The sequence below is a fragment of the Capsicum annuum genome, chromosome 2 (genome assembly GCF_002878395.1).
Source record: "Capsicum annuum cultivar UCD-10X-F1 chromosome 2, UCD10Xv1.1, whole genome shotgun sequence".
NCBI classification, from domain to species: domain Eukaryota; kingdom Viridiplantae; phylum Streptophyta; class Magnoliopsida; order Solanales; family Solanaceae; genus Capsicum; species Capsicum annuum.
In genome coordinates, this window is record NC_061112.1 from 54897536 (window position 1) to 54914023 (window position 16488).

General features: G+C 29.8%; 1 protein-coding gene and 1 non-coding gene across 2 annotated transcripts; one reads left to right on the forward strand and one right to left on the reverse strand.

Annotated features, from left to right (window-relative positions):
* The first annotated feature begins 479 nt into the window (after positions 1–479).
* Positions 480–564, forward strand: LOC124896428. The gene has a single exon (XR_007052791.1). It is a non-coding gene; the product is annotated as a small nucleolar RNA Z196/R39/R59 family (small nucleolar RNA).
* Positions 565–3847: 3283 nt separating this feature from the next.
* Positions 3848–9734, reverse strand: LOC107860920 (protein EXPRESSION OF TERPENOIDS 1). The gene is made up of 3 exons (XM_016706360.2): positions 8681–9734; positions 7898–8224; positions 3848–4453 (listed from the first exon to the last, which is right to left on the reverse strand). The coding sequence occupies exons 1-3, from the start codon at positions 9030–9032 to the stop codon at positions 4053–4055; spliced, it is 1080 nt and encodes a 359-aa protein (XP_016561846.1). The 5' UTR covers positions 9033–9734; the 3' UTR covers positions 3848–4052.
* Positions 9735–16488: the final 6754 nt, after the last annotated feature.

Here is a 16488-nt window from a genome sequence, read left to right on the forward strand (position 1 = left end):
AAATGCGTATTATTAGATATGTGTACTCTTTTTCCTTTACTAGATTTTTTTTTCACTGAATTTTTTCTAGTAAGGTTTTAACGAAATATATTATCTATCTAGACATTCAAGGGGGAGTGTTATAAATGTATTTACATTATAGTGAATGTCTATCAAGATCTATTTGATATCTATCAGGATTTGAAGTATCTGTCTTTTAGTCAGAAACTAGGAATATTTTTCCTATAAATAGAGGGGTTTTGTTCATTGTATTCTTAATTTTATGATGTCTTATTCCTCAAGAGAAATAAAACAGTCTCTCTTATTCTTTCTCTATTTATTCTTGTTGTTCTTTCTTTATATTTCATAACATTTTTGTTGTTTTCACTATTTTTCAACTCCAATTCTAACTTTTATTTTTATTGCATATAACCCCAATTTTTTAAAGTTTTACACAAAGCCCTCATAATGTTTAAAAGTTTTAAGTGTTTAGTCACTAATGCAATCAATGATGATTTTTTTCCATAATTGTTGATTGAACAGTGTTTAATACAAAAATATCACCATCTTTCGACTGAGATTGCATCTAAGACATTTTTGCATTATTTTTCTTCAATTTTGTTTGAACTCTATTACTTATGGTATCTAATGTCCAGACTACTTTGTTGCTGGATGTTTCATTTTACGAGCAGAAATTGAACAAAAGAATAGATCTTGCGACACAGTTGGTTGTATGTTAGTAGGTAAACTAGTAGTTGAGTGATTTTCACAGTTTTTAAAAATTGGGGGCATAAAATCATATTTAAAAAATATTTTTTAAAAGTCTAAATAAATCTTTCAAAAAGACTTGACCAAACACAACTGCAACTTCAACTCCAACTTTAAATTTTTTTAATTTTCATGACTAAACGCCTACTAATATGAGACCCATAAACTTTAAATCCTAGATCCTTCACTACTCTCCAAGTTGCTGAATATATACAGAGGATTATACTATGATATGGTTTGTTTAGTCTCATATGGTCCCAAAATTGTCATGATAAAAATGGCAACTTTCAGTTAAGAGGGCTTTTGTCATGTAGTATCTAAAAAGAAATTCACGTGCATTATTGGACCAAGCCAATACTGGCAGATGTAATTTTTGAGCTACGGCTTTCCAGTTTCAACCGATAAATATATACGTGAAGAATTCTATAGAAATTTCAAGTTTCAATCTATATCTTAATCTGTTGATATCAATTAATATGAATTTTTATCCAAAAATTCTTCTTTTGAAGCATAATGCTTCCTTAAAACATGATTTCCTTAATTTTTGAACTCGAAAACTTTGATTAAAGATAGAAAGATATTTATTATCCACCACAACTTTTAACTTGGGGGCATTGCCACACTAATTTGGCTATGTTGAATTAGCTTAAATTTCTTGTAAGTTGTTAGCAAGCTTTCAAAATATAATGTCAATTACTAGTTACCAAGAGATTCTCCAGATTCTCAAAAAGTATTTTCACGTATAACTATTCTGAATTTCTGATAATGTGATCATAAAGCCTGCAGGAGAATGAAAAGTGATACCTGTACAACAATCAAATGCATTGTCGTTTAGCCTGTTTGTGCACATTTTTACCCTCCCAAGTTATATAACAGTATTTTTTAAGGAAAAGTTACATAATATCACAATTTATTTTTATTAAATTACATAAATTTTTTATTTTTTTATTAATTAACTAAATCATTTAAAAAAAAAAAAAACAGACAGATACATCCATAAATCCATAAATTTTTGGATACATAATTTTAATTATGTATCACTCATTGGTCTAGTTAATGTATTACATAGCTCGATTAAATAGTTTCAAAAATAAATGTGTCTTAGTAATTAAAATTATGTATCTCAACTTCAGAATTATGTATCCAGATGCTAATTACGCATTCGAGCAAAAATAGAGTAATTAACTGTTACATTCTTAAGTTCTAAATTATGTATCTCAATTTCAAAAATATGTATCCAGATATTAATTATAAAATAAGGTATTATTTGTAATTTAACAAAGAATAGTGATAGAGAGTAATTAGGGATAAACTTGCTAGGATTTATGTAAGTTTTACATTTTTTAATTAGTCCAAAAGGAACAATAGTACTTATCTTTTTATATTGAGTAATAATTTAATTTTAAATACTTATTTTATTTTTATTTATAAATTTTAAAAGACTTATTTTCTTAAACCTCATGACCAATCAAACAGTGTCACATAAATTAAAATTGATAAAGTTTTCATTATGGCCTCCATCTTTCAAAACGTTATGATGAAAGGTTAAGACGTTTTAAGACAGAGATCAAGAATTTCTTCACTCAAGTAATAACATAAAGATCAAGAATTTCCTCACTCAAGTAATTAACATACGTCAAATATGCAATTTGTAGAGCTTGGTTCAAACAAATTAAAAAAGATAGTATATACTTTTATAAATAACCACGAAGGCGCCAATTAGCATATTAATTATGAAGGCTATTAAAAGCCTATATTCCAAACGTGAGAGGACACATTATATTACTAAATCAAGATCTTCATGAATTCAACATATGAAAGAAGAAGAAGAATACTGAATTTACTAAACCAAGTACATATGTAACCAAAAAGGACACCACACCACATAATATCTGGGACAATATCCTCAGAAGAACATATGCCTCCTTTAATTCTAGATCAGAGAGTAACATGCATTATATTAGATCAGCCAAAAAATGCACAATGTTTCCTTTTATTATTATTATTATTATTATTATTCTTATTATTATTATTATTATTAGATATCCCAGTAAGTAGTAGACACTGATATAAATAGAGAACAACTTGTGTGAATGCTCTTAAATTTTGCATTTGTTACATTTTGGCACATTATGCATGTTTTACTACTACTTATACTAGGCCTGCAGGCAGCACATTTAATCAAATTAAACCTGATCTAAAACAAAGAATATGAAAATTGAGATATCCAAGTAAGATGGGACCTATCTCAAGTCTTATTATACAATTAGGCAGCATCAACAAAGGGTTCAAATTAGCAAAAATATAGAGACGAAGAAATTAGAAATCAAAACAGGTTGTCTAGCTATTTGTTGGCAAGCTTATCAAAGAAAATGACATATGGTATCACCCGCTTAGGCTTATTATTGAGGATTTCAAATATTTGCTTGCAATCATCAAGACGAATATCATATGAATCAGAAGAGAGAAACAAACAAATGTGCAAATTTGCTAGCAAAATCAAGGTCATAGATATATGACGAAGATCTCCCAATATGGGAAGAGCCTATCAATCAAGGATATGAAATTTTTACTCCTCACAGATCTCAGTAACATAGCTTACGAGCAGTTTAAATATTTCTATTTAAATTTTTCAATGTACCAAAAAAAAAAAAAAAATGCTCAAGTCATATCTCCTATATGCAAAAGGTCGTTTAAATATGGCCCGCACAACATATATCTAGAAGTTGCACAGAAGCATATTTAACATTAAATTGGATGAATTCTATCGAAGAAAAATGTGTTGATCATCTCATTTAGAACATAAGCTTTTCGACAAAAGCATACTTTAATTAAATATTAGTATTTCTATCTTGCATCCACTTGCAAGCCTGCTTCTTTTATATTGGCAAAATAGACAATTTAACTTCTTTTTGTAATAAAATGTAGTCGTGATGTAATAAAATGTAGTCGTGAAACTCTAACTCAAGATATCTATCAACTTTAATTGTCAAAGTATGTAATCATCTCATCTTATATTATGAAGTATCTGCTACCGATTAGGGTGGGGCGGAAATTCTTTACAGTAAAATAACACAGCAAAGAAACAAGATGCCAACAATTCAGCCCCAAAGAAAGAAAAATAACAACTTTATGTAGAATTCAAAAAGAGAATTAATGTAAACAACTCAATTCTACATCGATATTTCAACAAAAAACCAGACACCACCCCAACCTTCGTTTCTCTCCTATTATTCCTAGAATCTCTTCACGTAATAAAAAGAAAACTCAATGTCAATATTCGGTGATTAAAGTACTTTTGATGATCAAGGAGATCTTGAAGGTGGAAAAAATTGCGTACCAGCTACCATGAACGTGCTAAGGGGAGTTGGAAATAATGAAGGATCATGAAAATTCGAGGCTTCGGTTGGCCGCACTGCAGTACCAGCACCGCCACTTGTAATGGCGGTGGCCACTGCAGTGGAATTATGATGGTTCTGAACTCCAGCACTACCACCAGAAGAAGTATCGCCACCGGCTGCAGACATGTTATTGTACTGACTTTCATGACCTTGATCATATAAAATTCCTTTGAATACGTGTCCACCAATGCTCACAGCGGCTTGATATGCTAACTGATCCTCAGCGTCGTCAATTGAACTCATTTGAATGCACTGAAATACTGCACTTGTACTTACTTTTGCCGGAAATTTTCCCACTTCTAACCCTAAAAAACATTAAAAGTAGACTAAGTTTTAATAAGCAACAAATTAAGTTACATATACAAAATTATGTTGGGACTAAAATATTGCAAATAAATCTCTATGATGAATAAATATTAGGATGTGATGAAACTGGTAAATTATATAACTTGTTACTCCCCTGTTCCAAAAAGAATAACCTACTTTGACTTGACATAAAGTTTAAGAAAATAAAAAGAATTTTGAATCTTGTGGCCTTAAATTAAAGTTGTGTCAAATGTACCAAAATACACTTTAATCTTGTGATTCTAAACATGCCATGTAGAAAGTTGAAACTAAAGTATTGTCAAAAAGGAAAAGAGATTATTCTTTTTTAAACGGACTAAAAAGAAAAGTAGGTCATTCTTTTTTAATCGGAGGAAGTATATTACATTTACTCTCTCCTTTCGGATTTACTTGTCACCATTTTTCTAATTTGATTTCCATTTCTATTTGTCATTTTTGACAAAACAAGAAAAGATAATTTTTTTTTTTCATATTTTACCCTTAGCATTAATTACTTATTTTTCAATACCTATTACTACTAATCATCAATTAATAGGAATAATATGGAACAATCATTATTTTTTGAATAGATATGTCAAATTAAAATGTTACAAGTAAATTCGAATGAAGTGACTACTATATAAGTAAAACTCCTATAGTAATAGGAATGATAACACAATACTAATGGGAATGATAAAACAAATTATTATTATATAAATTGGATAGTTGATTTCTAATAAAGTAATTCAACTAATACTTTATTATCTCGTAACGTTACATTTTTTGTTGAACAAAATTAAAATCACTAATAAAGAGAATTTTTTGAGAAATAACTATTAATTGAGCTATTATTTGAAGAATCAACCCATAAATTGGAGGGCTCGAGATTATCTGTAGGTCTAGTGAAAAGAAAGTGAGCATACACAAGGGTGCAACTAGAGTTTTAGTTTTGCTAATCCATATTAGTATTAAAAAAACTTATTCAATTTCTATAAATAATTTAATCATAATTTAGTAAGCTAGAAATAAAAATTTATAAACTCAAACTTTTAAATATATTGGACACATATACATCAAAGCTACCTAGCCAGAGAGAAATGGGGAGGTGATTTGTGTCAATTATTTGTCGGGAAATAAAAAAAGATAGTGATAATGGGAGACGATAACTAGAAAGAGAAAAGAGTAAAGACATCTTTTCCTCTTAAACTTGTCCTCTGAATTCATTTCAACACTTAAACTTAATTTCTGTTTATTTACCCCTAACATCTTTGAAGTGTATTTATTTCACCTCTAATGCTGACGTGACATTTTTTTTTTTAAAAAAAAGGCGCGTTTATTTATTAAAAAAATTAATTTTATTAATATTATATTAAAAGTTAATAAAAAATTTTAAGAAAATAAAAAATAGATACTTTTTTCTTCTTCTTCTTCAAAACATTATCAATAACAATACCCAAATTTCTCCATTAACAACCTCAAATACATTTTTCACCACTTCTCTCCTTTAACTTTTTTCATATTCCTTCATTAACACCACCAAAAAATAACCACTAAGACACTAAATTAAAAATTTTCCTCCATTAAACACCTATTTGTTAAAGAAACACGAATCAGAATCACCATTTTCCTCCATTAAACATCCATTTTTCCTCCATTGTTAATATTAACAAGAGAAATAAAACAAAAGAAAGTTCTTAAATCCATTTGTTAAAGAAATGTGAAACAAAAAATGGGATGGTTTCAGTTTCAAAAATGGGATAATTTGAATGAAAATTATTCAGTGGAAACTATTTAGAGGAAAATATTAACAAGAAAATTCTAGGAAAATTTTCCTCCATTAAACACTCATTTTTCCTCCATTAAACACTCATTCAAATTTCTTAGATCCATTTGTTAAAGAAACAACTAACATAATTTTTTCCTCACCTTTCTTAGATTCATTTGTTTGAACAAATTGATAATTAATTGAATTTTTTAAGTGAGTTGAGTTTTCCAACGAATATTCACCGAAAAATCTGACAAGTGTGGCTGTGTTGGGGTGGATGGAGGTGGATGGGTGTGTGTGTAGGTGGAGTAGTATGGGGGAGAACGGAGTGTATGTGCAGGTGTGGGGGTGGACGGGAGGGGGGCAGGGGAGGGGTAGGACTGAGGGTTACGAAGAAGATGGAAAATGGGGGTGGGGGGTGGGGGGTGGGGTTTTTGTTTTAATTTAAACTATTTTTTATATATTTAAAAATATGTATATATATATATATAAAATATTTATATATATATATATATATATATATTTATAGATATTATATATATATAAAAAAATTATTAAAAAAATACTTTATTTACGTGGCTTCGACGTGGCGGTGATGTGGCGCATACGTGTCAACGAGTGTGATGCACTCTCCGTTATGAGAGTGGTATTATATATTAAGGGGTGAAAGTAATTCACTTTAAAGATGTTAAGGGGGTAAATAAACATAAGCTAAGTTTAAGTGCTAAAATGAGTTGGGAGGACAAGTTCAGGGGAAAAAGATGTCTTTTCTCGAGAGAAAAAGACAAAGCTGACCAAGTTTACAATAGGGCCTTTTATCTAGACTTACTTTATGTAAGAATTCATTTAGGCAATCAATTTTTTTTTTTTTTTGGTTTCCCAAGATATCACCATAGTTGACAGTCGTGAGACTAATCTTTCATTCCTCTGTCAGCGCACTAAGCGGTAGGGAACTGACCACAAAGTTTGCTCTATTCGTCAGAGGCGAGGATCGAACCCCCGACCTCTTGCTTAAGGCACATGACGCTGAACCACCATGCCAACTCTAGTGGTTGACAATCAATTAATCTCCTTTACATCATGAATCTCACTATGTTTTTTGTAAAAAAAAAAAAGAAGATACTCCCTCTGTTTAAAAAGAATAACCTACTTTCTTTTTTAGTCCGTTTAAAAAAGAATGATCTCTTTCTTTTTTTGGCAATACTTTAATTTCAACTTTCCACATGGCATATTTAGGACAACAAGATTACAGGGCATTTTGGTATATTTGATACAACTTTAATTTAAGGCCACAAAATTCAAAAGTTTTCTTTATTTTTTTAAACTTTGTGCCAAGTCAAAGTAGGTCATTTTTTTTTCAAACGAAGGGAGTAATTTATTTGTCTCATTTTATGTGGTATTTTTAATTTTTAAAAGTCAAATAATTTAAATTTAATTGTGAATTTGAGAATAAAATCTTGAATTTTTATGAAATGAAATTTATACATTTTTAAACTACATAAAAAAATTATAAGTCATAATAATTGACAATTTAAAATATTAAAGAAATATATGAAAAATAATGACCAAGATAAATTTATTTAAATTTCAAAATTCGAAAGGTATCAAATAAATTGAGATGGAGGTTTCTCCAAAAATGAAAAGGGAAGAAAAATATTACCAGTAGTGGTGGAAGGCAAACGAGAAGAAACAAGAGAAGAAGTACTTGGATCCTCTCTTTGCCTTTTAGACTTATTATTATTGTTATTATTATTATGTCCTTCTTGTTGCAAAGCCATAAGTTGTTGTTGCCTTTCTCTCCTTTTAGCTGCTGGAACCCAAGTGCTTTTCACATGAGTTTGGCACTGAAACCCTCTGCTCTTACAACAAGTCCTACACCTCATATGTTGACAATCTTTCTTAGCTTGGTTCCCACAATCCTGGCAGCTAATTCCTCCTCCACCACTCCTCATCATCATGAATCCCGACCTTGATGCCTCATGATCACCTGCATATAATGTCGGATCTCCCCCTTTAGCAACGGATTCAACTGACCCCAATAGCTTTTTTACACTAAGCGTATCTATACATATATTAAGAGTTTCTAACCCATATTGCAAATGTGCAATATATTTTAAAGAGATCAAATAAATATTAGAAATTTATTAATTTTAAATCACGAATCTAACTCTGGATATATATGTATATACACTAAATTTCAACAAATACGTTTTGAAATCCCTAATTGCAAAAGTGATGAGAAATCTTTAGAACATAAATATTAAATCCATCAAATTTAAATTATAGATCTATAATATCTACACCGCATAGTACAATATATAAGTGAAAACTTCCTAGATTAAATTTTCACGAATATTAAAGCTGCACCCATAATTTTTAAAGTAAAAGTATTTTTAAAGTACAAGTACATCAAGTTCAAAATCTTGAATTTGTTTTTGGTCACCTGCAGATAAATCGAAGCCACTTCGGCTTGGACCCACACCTAATCCAACAGCAGTGGAATAAAAATCTTGCAAAGGATATATTGGGTGACGAAACTGATGTTGTTGTTGGTGTTGGTTTTGTTCAGGTTGGTGTTGAGTTGTAGTATCACTTTGCCATAGCTCGAAGCCTTTATAAGTGGTTGGTATTTCTTGATTATTATGATCATTTCTGTACAAGAACCAACTCTCTTGGCTGATCTCCGTGGGTACTGCGGGGTTATGATTGTTGCTACGGTGGCAGCTGCTAATTTCTTGTTGTTGTTGTTGCTCTTGGTTTCCACTTCCTGCACCTAGCGAAAAGAAATTAGCCATTTTCCCGTCTTTGATCCTTCTTTGTATAAGCTTAATTCATGTAAACACTGATCAGAATCCATAGCACAAGTGCACCAACGCTGGCGTTACGTTGATTATGACCCAAACATTATGTTTGTACCCCTTTGATTTCTGTGGGGTTTTCTTCATTTATGGTCTCAAAAAAGGAAGTTCAAGTTCTTTCTTTTTTTTTTTTTTTTTTTTTTTTTTTATAAAAATGAGTTAGAAATCAAAAAGTAGCTAGTACACTTGTGTTATTTGCACTATTTTGATGATAAGGGTGTGAAGCTGAAGTAATTTTAGAGTGCTAGCTGGAAGGAAAAAAGGCAAAGTAGTATATTAGTAGCTGAAACTTGTGTGAAGATAATTTTAAGAAGGTGCAGCCTAACTATTTTAAATTTGTTGAAGAGGCAAAGTGATAGACTAATACTCTTACCGAGATCACTACTATCAAAACGAAAGTAGCAAAAGTCATAGGAGAAGCAGATTTTAAGAAAATTGAAAATAGTATGCCGAATTCACCAGGTTCAAAATGATTTTTGGAGATAGAAGTTGATCGAAGAAGTGAAGAAGGGAGGTATGGTTTACTTATGTTGTGGGTTGTGTTCGGGAACATTAAAGTAAAAGGTAGAATTACAGCTCTGCAAACGCCGCCAAGGCTAAAAAGCACCACAATTGTGTTAACTGCTGCACTGGCAGTACAAACTTAAAAAGTCTTACAGGCCCCCTCCTATTTCATTCTTTTTCCTCTTTAGTTGTCCCAAAATATTGTTCATTTCAAATTAAGATAAATTTAATTTTTTATTTTATTTTATTTATAATTAATATTTTTTTAAAATCTAAATAGATTTGCAAAAAAAGTCTAAATTGATTTATAAGTCTCAAAAGTTTTATTTTACAAATGAGTTGATAAAGTGCAAAATAATAAAATTATCATTTTATTTATGATATTTTAAGGACATGTAATGTAAGGGAAAAAAATGGACAACTAATATAATAAGAAAGAAATACAGTGAGACCTTTTTATAACGTCACCTTGTTATAATTACATTTCACTCTAGCAATTAGATTTTCTCTAAAATCAATTTTTTCACATTATATTTCATTTCTCTACAACGACATTCTACCTTTTACGATAATGACATTTATTATATCGGTATACTGTTTGTGAAATTACCTCTTTATAACAGCATACACAAATATTATATAATAATATTTGTAAGAAATATATTATGTATAAAATAAAATACTAAAATGTTTATGCTAATCATCATTAGTGTCATGCACATATTAAATTTCAAGTAAATGTATCTAATTTAAAGGTAAAAGTTGTATTTAAATGATGCACATCAGTTTTTTCCTAACTTCGCGAGGAAAATACTATTAATTTTTACCTTTTTTAAATTCATACTTCTTACAATTTTGTATACTTTTACTTATAACAGCTAAATAAGATCCAAACTTCAAATATCAGTATACATATATAACAACACTTCTCTATAAAAATCATGAAATTTTCAAGCAAATACTACGGGGTTTCACTGTAGTACTAACTGTAACTTTATCCAAGTTTGGTGTAAGCTATCGATCTCGTTTCAGTTATATGCATTTGTTTTCTTTGTTAAGCTAAAAAATAATTTTATTTTGATATTTATTATATAAATTAACTTAATAAAGATCTATAAGGCTATTAAATTATAATTAAACTAATTTAATAGATTACTCAATTCGGTCTATTTACTTATTATGTTTTTTTATACGTCCCTTACAAGAGCAACATATTCGTCCCATTTTAATTATTGTTTTATACTTTTTATGTTCACTGCGAGAAACAGTAAATACAAGATATTATATATTATATTAAAAGTGATTGTTAATTTAAAATGAATAACTTAAATAGTAATCTAACAAGTAGCAAGAAGAAACCAATTATAAAAACTCAAATGGAATGATCTTAACAAAAAGAATAAGGGCGAAAATGAAAATATGTAATAAAAAAATACTATTATTTACCATGTATAATAATTTCATTTTACCAAACTTAAAATATCAAAAAATCCCTTCTGAGGACTACCAAAATCTCAAGATCCTCTCTTATATATAAGTATAATTGTATAAAATTATATATTATGGTAAGAATATTTATTTATTGTGTTGGTTAAAGGACATCTCATAAGTCTTATATTGTTTGTAGATGACCTCAAAGTCTTAATTATATTGATCAAGTGACCTTTTCTATTTATGAGAGTTGATCAAAGGGTTTGTGAGAAGTTTAAATCCCAACCCCAAAGATTCATTTATTTATTTATTTTTTTTAAAAAATAAACAATTATCCACCATGTCTTCCTCTTCCTCTTCCCGTGTCCAAATTTGTCATTTCCACTCATTTTTCGCATAGATACATTAGCTATCTCGGGGTCCTTCTTCCTTATTTCTTTTCACAAGCACATTCACATTTCTGTTGTTGTCATTATATCGGTGCGCGTTTTCAGCAGCATATGAAGCTCATATTCATCAATTTTGAAATTAATCTGAAAATACATTGACTTGATAATACGTTCATCGGATATATTATCTCCTCTATTCAGCTGGTAATGTGGTAAATTCTCTTCTATTTATCATTGTACATTTTGGTCTCTACGTATTTCACCTCCCAGGTCTAAAATTTATTAAGTTAGTCAACCATAGACTACTATTCAATTGATCCACCTAAACTATTTGTTCATAATCGACCCTTTGATAACTAATCACTAATAGGAGATTATATTAGTATGTGATCATTTCAATGGTCAATGGGCTAAGGGCCAAATAATTGGACTTGAAATTCAGCTACAAAGATGATATTACCTATTAATTTTCGTAGTGATTCTACATATGACAAATTTGATCGGCGTTGTTGACAAATGTGAAATATTTTTACATGTTTGTTAAGGCAATTGTCCATTACCTGCATACTTAATTCAGCCCTTTTGAGAAAATATATCTCCTTTATTCATAAAGAATGATCATGTTTTGTTTACTATATATATCACTACTAGAAATTAGCCCTATGGCAACGGTTCTAAAATCATTGCGATAGATAAAAAAATCATTACCATGGATGTACCGTAATGGTTTGACATGCGTTGCATATGTGAGCGTAGGGATAGGTCTATCATAAAGGTTATTGCGAGGGTTATATCAACCGTTGCAATAGATAGACCTATTACAACGATTTTTTTTTGAACTCCTATTGGGACGCTTCATATTGTCTATAGCAGCGGTTAAGAACCGTTGCAATAGACTATATTGCAACAACAAGAAAGTGTTGCAATTGCAACAATTTTCGGATAACTACTGCTACACTTATTGGTCTTTTGCAACGAATTTTCACTACCCATTGCAACTCTTTTTGACACCTATTGCAACTATTTTTGGATCTTTTGCAACATTATTTTTCTACCTATTTCAACTATTTTAATTAGCTATTCCAACAGTTTTTGCCGCCTATTGCAACTACTTCAAATACCAATTAATGGTTTAGATGAAATAGTCACCCCTATATTGTAAATTATATATATATATATATATAAAATCTATCTATAATTTATATCTACAATATATTAAAAGTGTGAAGACCCGTAGAAAAGTGATTTAAACTTTTTACCCTTCATTAAAGCACTCTCCTTTAGATAAAATCGTATTTTTACTATTTTTTAAAATTACAATTATACATAAATACTAATCATATATATTTTAGAAAAAATAAAAAATTACCATTATTAAAAGAGTCCTAATTATAGTACCTTATATTTGGCAGATAAATACAATCGTAGAAATAAATACTAATAATTTATATTTTTGAAAAAAATATAAATTACGTGTACTATTTTTTAGTTAAGGTAAATCAATTTTCTTTCCTTATTTTAACAGGGATGTGTGATAGTAGTATAATTTGTTTAGGTATAAAATTCCTTTAGTATTTTTAATATTTATACATAAATACTAATAATTTATATTTTGAAAAAATTATAAATTACGTGTACTATTTTTTAGTTAAGGTAAATCAATTTTCTTTCTTTATTTTAATAGGGACATGTGATAGTAGTATAATTTGTTTAGGTATACAATTCCTTTCATATTTTTAGAAAAGATAAATCATTTTTCCTTTCTTATCTCTTATAATATACCATAATTAGAATTGTAAAATAAATATATTATTCTACCTTATATTTACACGAAGAGATACCACAACTCCAGTGATTTTTTGTGCTTCAAGTTTATTCATGTTTGTTGAGAAAATTGAAGGAAATGTGTCTTTTAATTCCTGAATGAAGGATTGGTGACATTGACCAACTTAAAGGGTCAAACATCATTAGGAAACTTGATTAAGTTAATTGTGGACTTGTTTAATATTTTCAAAACTTTTTAATCTTTTGAAAAATACAAATCAACCCAACCCACACTCCTCTTCAATTCAAATCAACCACTCTTTTCTCTTAACTACCGACAGTTCTATAAAATTTCTCCCTTCAACCTCCGGCGACTTCCACCCTCCGCGACTTCCACCGCCGGCGACAAATAGTTGGTCTTTGAGTTTCCCTCTTCAATTCAAATCAACCTGTCTCTCATCTCTCTCTCAACAGCTTCTCTCAACTCTCTCCCAACAACTGTTCTGCAAATTTCTCATTTCAATCTTCGGCGGCTTCAACATCCGACTACAAATAGTATTCGAGTTTCTTTTCGACTTCAACCTTCAAATGACGTGACAACCTTACTCTCTGGCCACAACAGCTTCAAATTCTTCATCATTTCTTTTCTTCTTTCACAAGTAAAAATTTATGGCCTTTTTAGTTTTGAAGAAAATGAGGAACTTGAACCAACTTCTCTTATAGCATTGATTAACAATTTTAATATTTGTTGCATTAATTTGAAATACGGTCTGAATAAAACCCTAATTTATGGAATTTCTTCTCTTCTATTTTTGAAGTGAATTATATTTTTTTGTTGTTTGTTGAATTTTTTTGAAGTTTGATTTTTTATTGTTTGTCTTTATAAAAATAAAACAACAATTTGGATAAATTTGTTCTATTCTTGGTAAAAATGGTGATATTGTTGTTTTTTTGTTGAACAAAATTGTGCTGCTGTTTTTTATTTTCTCCAATAGATTATCCATCTGGTGCAACATATTAATCATCTGATGCAACAGATTTGTCATATGATACAACAGATCAACCATCTGATGCACCAGAGGAACCATCAGATTATAATCCTGATGCAACAAATTAATCATCTGATGCAACAGATTAACTATCTGATGCAACAGATTAACCATATGTTGCAACAGATTAAGCATCAGATAAAAAATTTGATGCAACTAATTAACCATCTAATGCAACGGAAGAACCATCAGATTAATGATCCGATGCAACAGATAAACCTCATGTTGGATAAAATCCTATCAATTCTTCCAACAGGAAATGTCTAAGATTTGATTTTCCAACTGATCATTCATCTACCGCGATAGATGACCCTATGTTGGAAGAAATCTAAATAATATTGACCGTTGATAACTGTTCCAATAGATCACTCATGTGTTGCAACAGATGTGTGATCTGTTGTACAAATCATTTATCTTTCTCAATAGATGAGTGATATATTTTATATTATCACAACAGATTACTCAACCATTGCTATGGGTTATTTAACTATTCCAATAGATCACTCATATGTTGCAACAGATGATGTCACAATAGATATGTGATCTATTGCACAGACCATTCATGTTTCTCAACAAATGAGTGATATGTTTTGTATTATCGCAACAGATTACTAAGCCGTTGCTACAGGTTATTTAACTATTCTAACAGATCACTCATATGTTGCAATAGATGATGTTACAACAGATGTGTAATCTGCTGCACAGACCATTTATTTTTCTCAACAGATGAGTGATTTATTTTGTATTATCGTAACAAATTACTCATCTGTTGCAACAGGTTATTTAACTTTTCCAACAGATCAATCATATGTTGCAACAATGTGTGATCATCTGTCTTAAAAGATGAGTGATATATTTTGTATTATTGCAACAGATTACTCATTCGCTGCAACAGATTGGTTATATGCTGCAACAGATATACTACCTGGTGCAACAGATTGATGATCTATTACAAGTGTTATTTTACCATTTTGCTTGTTTGATTTACTGTTATCCCTTTTTAATGATGCATTAATCAACTATAATATATTTTTTTATATTCCTGTTAATTTTAGATAATATAGTTTCCAAAAGAACAGAAACTGAATTAAGTCCAAGTAAAGGAACAAGTGAAGCAGCTAGGCTACATCCACCACTCTATGAGCTTGCTTTACAAGCGTTATCTTAATTGAGAGTACAATATAATGAACACAGGGAGGAGAAGTATTTCAAAAGAGATGATGCTAATGATAATAGCCCTTCCACCGAAGAGTTGGTCAAAGCCTTCAGCATTGATCGTTATCTTGTGAGAATGCAGTGCGATGGTGCCACAGATTTAATGGGTGGTTTCGTGGTTAAGTCAGCCATGACGCCTTCAGAAATATATTTTGAGAACAAAAATTGGATGCTTATTTCAGGGACAGCTACTTTGGAAAATATCTTGATTTTTCGGAGGACAACAATTAGGGGTGGGCATTCGGTTTGTTGGGTTTGATTATTGAATATTGATTTGGTTTTTCGATTTTCGAATTGACAAAAATGAAAACCGTAACCAAACTAAAATTATTTTGGTTTGGTTCGATTTTTACAAATTCGGTTTGGTTATTTTGGATTTTTATTTTGATTTTAAAGATTAAAGTAGTGAGCATTTAAAATTGGTGATTTTTCTAGAAAAATAATCTTTTTTTCAAACCTATTTTTCATTCCCAAATGTAATTAATTCAACAGGCATGAAATAACCATAAATATCGACATCCTGAGTCATCGTTGTTGGCGTGACGGCAGTGGCCGCACTCGGCAGCGACTGTCGATGGCTGTGACGAACTGAGCAAATGAATTGAGCAAACGACTGTTATTGGCGATATTGAAATTTCAAATGAATTGACGAACTGAGGATGGTTGAGCGTCACTGCTAATGTTAGGATCTAAAGCAAAGCAGTATATTAACATTTAGGGTTACTAAATGATTATAATTTATATATTTATATGTTATATCAGATTATATTATATTTTAGTATATTTACATATATATTAAATTATATATATATATATTATAATATAATATTTATATAATTTTAGTTTTTCGATTTATTTGAATTTTTTTTTGTAAATCCAAAAACCAAACCATTTAACCAAATTTCTAAAATTTGAAACCGAAAAATAAAAAAACTAAAATTAAATTTCGATTCGATTTTTTGATTTTTTCAGTTTAAACCAAAATATGCCCAGCCCTAACAACAATGCTCGTTTCCAAATGAAAATGGTATATGAACTTCT